The sequence below is a fragment of the Portunus trituberculatus genome, chromosome 1 (genome assembly GCF_017591435.1).
Source record: "Portunus trituberculatus isolate SZX2019 chromosome 1, ASM1759143v1, whole genome shotgun sequence".
Classification (NCBI taxonomy): domain Eukaryota; kingdom Metazoa; phylum Arthropoda; class Malacostraca; order Decapoda; family Portunidae; genus Portunus; species Portunus trituberculatus.
The window spans coordinates 5455248-5462747 of record NC_059255.1 but is presented as its reverse complement, the minus strand read 5'-3'; the positions used below and the strand labels follow the sequence as shown (position 1 = coordinate 5462747).

The 7500-nt window shown below is 41.7% G+C and overlaps 1 protein-coding gene across 1 annotated transcript in view; it reads right to left on the bottom strand.

Annotated features, from left to right (window-relative positions):
- Positions 1-7500, bottom strand: part of LOC123501588 (protein couch potato-like) — a 57221-nt gene that overhangs the window by 12846 nt on the left and 36875 nt on the right. The window contains 3 exon segments of the mRNA XM_045250554.1: positions 927-1084; positions 3538-3679; positions 6406-6468. Of these exon segments, the coding sequence (XP_045106489.1) occupies positions 927-1084; positions 3538-3679; positions 6406-6468 (363 nt within the window).

The window sequence follows — 7500 nt, the reverse complement described above, 5'->3', positions numbered from 1 at the left end:
AAGTAAATAAACAAAAAGAAAATAGTGATTGTGTTTTAGAGATAGCGAGAGAAAGAGAAAGAGAGAGAGAGAGATAGAGAAAGAAAGAAAGGAGAAATAAAATGTAACAATATGTCATTTGTAATAGTAGTGGTGGTGGTGGTGGTGGTACGGTGGTGGTGTCTTTAAAGCTGTTAGTAGTGGTAGTATTAGTAGTAGTAGTGGTGGTGGTGGTGGTGGTGGTGGTGTACTACTACCAACAGGTTAGTAAGTGAATAGTGCAAACAGCATTAAGTAAAAAAAAAAAAAAAAAACCAAAAAAGTGCTTTGTAAGTAGCAACAATAGTAGTAGTAGTAGTAGTAGTAGTAGTAGTAGTAGTAGTAGTAGTGTTAAGTATATTAGTGAACACACGCACACACGCACACTAGATTAATTAAAAAAAGTAAAAAAAAGTTAATTAAAAAAATAAACTGAACCCAATTTAACAAAGACTTGAATATTGAACTAACGGGAGAAGGCGTGGCGGTGGTGGTGGTGGTGGTGGAGTAGTGTGGAGGAGGCTGGAGTGGACTGCCTTCCACCACTTCTTCGACCACATGGGAGGGAGGGGGAGGAGGAGGAGGAGGAGGAGCAGACTTATGACTTTTGATGGGGGAGGAGGAAGAGGAGGAAGGAGGAGAAGGGAGATGATCATGAAGGAAGTGGAGGGAAGTTTTAGGAGAAGAGGAGGAAGAGGAAGAGGAGGAGGAGGAGGAGGAGGAGGAGGAGAGGATTCAATATTCAGGGTTTTACTGGAAGAGGACTGAAGAAGAAGTAGTAGTAGTAGTTGTTGTTGTTGTTGTTCTAGTAGTACAAGACGCTGCTGCTGTTGTTGTTGTTGTTGCTGTTGTTGCTGCTGTTGTTGTTGTTCATGTTTGTTTGTATTTAGTCAGAGGTATGAACGTACTGGGACCTGAGCGTGAAGGGCAGGGAAGAGGGCGGGATGGTGGTGCTGCAGACTGGCGGCGGCGGCGGCGGCTGATCCGGGCAGCTCCGCGGTGTAGGCGAGTGGGTGGGGCGGCCACACGTCAGGCCCACCGGGGAAGAAGGCGGTATTGAGCTCTACTGCAAGGGGAGAACCGTCAGAAATGCCACGGTGCAGTGTTAGGTTAGGTTAGGAAAGGCGACATTCAATTAGGTTTGGTGTAAATAAGTTTGACAAGGAAGGCTGTGTTGAGGTGTGCTGTGAGGGGAACTGTCAGGAATGCCTTGGTTAGGTAAGGTCAAAATATTAGGTTAGGTGTGGCTAGCTGTGGTGCATGTAGGACCGGCAACACACGAGCTACTTTGTGGTGCAACAATGTGGCACCAGGCTGTGGCGGGGATTGTTTAAAAGCTGTCCCGTGTACACCAGCGACTGTGGCCAGGCAGCTGTCGCTCATCCCAGCCACAGCGTAGTGCGACTGTGTCAAGGACCCGCGACACAACCCAGAGCTGCCAGATCGACTAGCCAATATTTCTTTGCATACAAGCTAAAATTTCCCTCTTCAACCTAGAACTTCCTTATTTCTTACGTTCAGGAATTAAGATCATACAAAACACTAAATTATTTATACATATTCAGGGTCAAAACACGAAATTATTTATCGACATTCTGGGGCAAAAAAACGTCAAAGCTAATAATTCTCTCCATAATTTTCCCTTTTTAGCGATTTTTCTTCCCTGTCAGTCAAAATTTCCCTAAAACAAAGAAATTTCCCTGCATCTGGCACCTCTGACACAACAGACTGTGGGTGAGCTGCGGACTGTCACATGCCAAACGTGGTGCCACTGAGTCGCTTGTGTTGCCGGACTGAATGACTACTGGCTGTATGGAGGGTTGAGAAAGGTGGTGGTGGCATTGAACTGTACTGCAAGAGGAGAGTGGTCACAAATGCCTCCATACACTGTTAGGTTAGGTCAGGTCGTTTGGTTGTGGTTGGGTTTGGTTTGATTACTTTTGATGCGTGTTTGATTGGGTTACATTAAATTTCATTGGTGTAATTCTGAAAAAAAAGTTATATTGAGCTTTTTTTTTTTATCCTTTCAAAATTTTTAATCTTATATTATTTTTCCTATTTCTCAATTTCAAATAGTGAATCAACACATCAATTTCTTAATCTTGATCTTGAAGTCTTCCTTACTAACAGCACCCTTTATACATTATGACATACTGACACACACACACACACACACACACACATATGTATACGCGCATAACAAAGAGTTTAACCCCTTCAGTAGCATGACGTGTTTCCCTATTCATTGTGGTGACTATTTGGTGATTTTCTACAGCTTCAGAAACTCATGTGGGGGATTAAAATAGTGAAGACTGTGCACTAATATTTTGACCTCCATAGACGCTTCCTAATGTAAATGAATTAGCCTTATTATGGTCTAACTGTCTTAAAATACCTTATTAACTTGAAAAACTGTCTTAAAATGCCCTGAAAACATGCTAAACTGTCTTAAATTGCCCTATAAACATGCCACACTGTCTTAAAATACCCTGACTATCTCAAAACTATCTTAAAATGCCCTAAAAAAAACATGACTCTCCATATTAATTCTGGTGACTATTTGGTGATTTTCTACAGCTTCAGAAACTCATGTGGGGGATTAAAATAGTGAAGACTGTGGCCATTAATCTTCTGCCCTCCATACACCCTTGCTAATGTCAATAAAATGGTCTAATGGTACACAAAACTTGTAGTAAACATGCGTCGTAGTACTGAAGGGATTAACAGAACATAAACACGATCCGATCCCACATTTATCATAACAAAGGGAATACAATCCTATAAACGTGGTATTTGCTGTACAGTTTCGAGTATTCCTGTCCACTTTATCCCATTTTGACACGATACGATCCCCTTCAGTACCGTGTCACTTGTATCAATCGAGAAATCCCTTATAAACAGTTTCTGACACTCTGATACATTTTTTCTTGGCGTGTAATTAAAAATGTGTCAATTTAATTATTTCTTTGTTAAGATTTTTTTTTTTTTTTTTTTTTTTTTTTAGTTGTTTGTCAAAGAGATGAGATGACATGCGAGTGTTTATCTGTCTGTCTGTATGTTTGTGTGTTTGCATGTATGTTTGTTTGCACGCGCTGTCACTCACGCGAACACACACACACACACACACACACGGACACATTCTCTCTCTCTCTCTCTCTCTCTCTCTCTCTCTCTCTCTCTCTCTCTAATATACATGTTTTATCTCTACAATCTTTCTCTCCACTTCCTCCCTGTCATGTCTTTATCCAATGGAGGAGGAGGAGGAGAGGAGGAGGAGGAGGAGGAGGAACAAGAGGCATATGTGAAGTACTTTTAAGAATATTCTCTCTCTCTCTCTCTCTCTCTCTCTCTCTTTGTAAGAATGTTAATTGTAACCACGTTTCGAGAGAGAGAGAGAGAGAGAGAGAACCACCCTATGCTTCACACACACACACACACACACACACACACACACTTCACACACACACACAAAACACACAATCTTCACACACACACACAGACACAGACACACACACTTACGTCCAGTGAAGGGGTGTACGAGAGTCGGGTGTGGCGCTGCAGCGGGGGGAGACTGTTGCTTTGGTTTGCTGACTTTAGTGTTACTCTTTGCAAACTCCAGCCTTATTGTTTGTGGCATATCTGGGTCAAATCTTACTCCTTGCTGTCCGGGGAGAGAGAGAGAGAGAGGGTGTAGGGGTGACGGTGAGGTGTGAGAGTGTTAGGGAAAGCGTGTGTGGTGGTGGTGGTGGTGGTGGTGGTGGTGGTCGTAACAGTGATGGTGGTAATAGTAGTGGTAGTGGTGGTGGTGGTGATAGTGGTGGTGGTAGCAGCAGCAGTAGTAATAGTGGTAGTAGTAGTAGTAGTAGTAGTAGTAGTAGTAGTAGTGCTTGCTGCAGAGAGAGAGAGAGAGAGAGAGAGAGAGAGAGAGAGAGAGAGAGAGAGAGAGAGAGAGAGAGAGAGAGAGAGAGAGAGAGAGAGAGAGAGAGAGAGAGAGAGAGAGAGAGAGAGAGAGAGAGAGAGAGAGAGAGAGAGAGAGAGAGAGAGAGAGAGAGAGAGAGAGAGAGAGAGAGAGAGAGAGAGAGAGAGAGAGAGAGAGAGAGAGAGATTCCACCCACCTACTGCCACCCCTCTCCTTTTCTCCACTTAAGAGGGGTGGGGTCAGCTGTCTCCAGGCAGGGGAGTAGGGGAGGGAGAGGGGCGTTGACATAATTTAGTGGGGGAGGGAGGGAGGGAGGGAGGAGAGAAAAACCTGCAAGGAAGACAAGAATTGAGAAAAAAAAAATGAGAGAGAGAGAGAGAGAGAGAGAGAGAGATGGATGAGTGTGTGTGTGTATGTATGTGTGTTTGTTTATTTCTCTTTTCTTCCTATACCTCCTCCTCCTCCTCCTCCTCCTCCTCCTCCTCCTCCTCCTCCTCCTCCTCCTCCTCCTCCTCCTTATTTTCCTAGTATGGTTCTAATTGAAGTTTGTATGGCCTATGTATGGTCAGGATGGATTTAGGAAGGTTTGAGCAAGTTTTCTATGGTTTTAGTACAATAAAGTTAGATTTTGTATGGTTAGGAAGGTTAGGTTAAGTTAGGAACGTTAGGTTAAGTTAGGTTAGGTTAAAACTTTGGAAGGTTAACACGTATGGTTTAGGTTAAATCAATTCTAGTATGGTTTTAGTACAGTTAGGATGGTTTTTAAATGGTTCATGTATGGTTCGGCAAGTTAGGAAGGTTAGGTTAGGTTAGGTTAAAGTTAGGAAGGTCACACGTATGGTTAGATTAAATTAGTAAGGTTTTGAGCAAGTTTAGTATGGTTTTAGTACAGTTAGGATGGTTTTTAAATGGTTCATGTATGGTTCGGCAAGTTAGGAAGGTTAGGTTAGGTTAGGTTAAAGTTAGGAAGGTCACACGTATGGTTAGATTAAATTAGTAAGGTTTTGAGCAAGTTTAGTATGGTTTTAGTACAGTTAGGATGGTTTTTAAATGGTTCATGTATGGTTCGGCAAGTTAGGAAGGTTAGGTTAGGTTAGGTTAAAGTTAGGAAGGTCACACGTATGGTTAGATTAGATTCAGTGAGGTTTTTGTAAGGTTAGGTAAGGTCAGATAAGGTTTAATAAAGGTTAGCGTAATATTAGTAAGGTTACGTAAGGTCAGGTAAGGTTTACACATATACACACTAATATTAGCAAGGTCAGGTAAGATCAGGTGGGGTTTAGTAAGGTTAGGTAAGGTCAGGTAAGGGTTTAGTAAGGTTACAGTAAGATTAGCAAGGTTAGGTAAGGTCAGGTAAGGTTCTTTAGGCATATGGAGGCAAAATATCATTAATTCACTAAGTTATTATCAAGTTCATGGTTATTTTCTAGGGCTAAGTTAGGATAGGTTAAGTTAGGATAGGTTAGGTTAAGTTAGGATAGGTTAGGGATAGGTTAGGTTAGGTTAAGTTAGGATAGGTTAGGTTAGATTAGGTTAGGTTAGGTTAGATCAAACTCAAGCACTTATTCTCAGCCCCTTCGGCAGTTCACCACCATTTCAAAAGGCTTTATCTAAATTGACACGAATTTTTAAGGTGTTTTTATGGTTCTAGAGGCAGAGTGACAAGATTTTATGGTTCTAGAGGCAGAGTGACAAGATTTTATGGTTCTAGAGGCAGAGTGACAAGATTTTATGGTTCTAGAGGCAGAGTGACAAGATTTTATGGTTCTAGAGGCAGAGTGACAAGATTTTATGGTTCTAGAGGCAGAGTGACAAGATTTTATGGTTCTAGAGGCAGAGTGACAAGATTTTATGGTTCTAGAGGCAGAGTGACAAGATTTTATGGTTCTAGAGGCAGAGTGACAAGATTTTATGGTTCTAGAGGCAGAGTGACAAGATTTTATGGTTCTAGAGGCAGAGTGACAAGATTTTATGGTTCTAGAGGCAGAGTGACAAGATTTTATGGTTCTAGAGGCAGAGTGACAAGATTTTATGGTTCTAGAGGCAGAGTGACAAGATTTTATGGTTCTAGAGGCAGAGTGACAAGATTTTATGGTTCTAGAGGCAGAGTGACAAGATTTTACGGTTCTAGAGGCAGAGTGACAAGATTTTATGGTTCTAGAGGCAGAGTGACAAGATTTTATGGTTCTAGAGGCAGAGTGACAAGATTTTACGGTTCTAGAGGCAGAGTGACAAGATTTTATGGTTCTAGAGGCAGAGTGACAAGATTTTACGGTTCTAGAGGCAGAGTGACAAGATTTTATGGTTCTAGAGGCAGAGTGACAAGATTTTACGGTTCTAGAGGCAGAGTGACAAGATTTTACGGCAATAAAACGTTTCTGAATACCGAACCCCAGTTAGGTTTAAGGAAAGTTAGGTTAGGTTAGGTTAAGTTAGGTTAGGGTAGGGACGTGGGGGGGGGGGCTCACCTGAAGGTCCTGTTTTGCTGCCTCGGCTCCTGCTCTTGTGCTGAAGGTGACAAATCCCACGGGCTGAGAGAGAGAGAGAGAGAGAGAGAGAGAGAGAGAGAGAGAGAGATTAATTAATATATACACACAAACGGACACACACACAGAAAATAAATGATAGAAATGGAAATATGGAAAAAAATATAAAATGGAAAAAAAAAGAAAATATGATGAAATTTTTTTAAGATGAAATAAAAAAATGAAAAAAAAAATGAAAAATATGAAAAATTTTAAAATGACAATAATATACGATTTGGTCTCTCTCTCTCTCTCTCTCTCTCTCTCTCTCTCTCTCTCTCTCTCTCGAGGTAAAGAAGCAAAAATATTAACTCTTTTAAAAATTCAGAGAGAGAGAGAGAGAGAGAGAGAGAGAGAGAGAGAGAGTCGTGAGAAAATTTGAGTTTATAACCCGTGACATTTTTTTTTCAAGTTCACCATTGAAAAAAATGCGAATCCCGTTTTCTTCAGAGAGAGAGAGAGAGAGAGAGAGAGAGAGAGAGAGTAGAGAGTAGTAGTAGTAGTAGTAGTAGTAGTAGTAGTAGTAGTAGTGTTGTAGTAGTTGTAGAGAGTAGTTGTAGAAGTAGTAGTAGTAGTTGTAGTAGCAGAATTATTATTATTATTATTATTATTATTATTATTATTATTATTATTATTATTCCTCCTCCTCCTCCTCCTCCTCCTCCTTTTCCTCCTCCTCCTCCTTTTGTTCCTCCTCCTCCTCCTCCTCCTTTTGTTCCTCCTCCTCCTCCTCCTCCTCCTCCTCAAAATATCTGAAGTCAAGAAATTACCTTACTAGAATTAAGAAGAGGAGGAGGAGGAGGAGGAGGAGGAGGAGGAGGAGGAGGAGGAGGAGGAGGAGGAGGAAAGCACTTTACAGCTCCATATTATCCTTCCCCAACTTTTCACCCTAACTCTCCCCACCCCTCTCTCTCTCTCTCTCTCTCTCTCTCTCTCTCTCTCTCTCTCTCTCTCTCTCTCTCTCTCTCTCTCTCAACACTATCATTTCTTCTGTTTCCTCGTGATAATCAATAGAGGAGGAGGAGGAGGAGGAGGAGG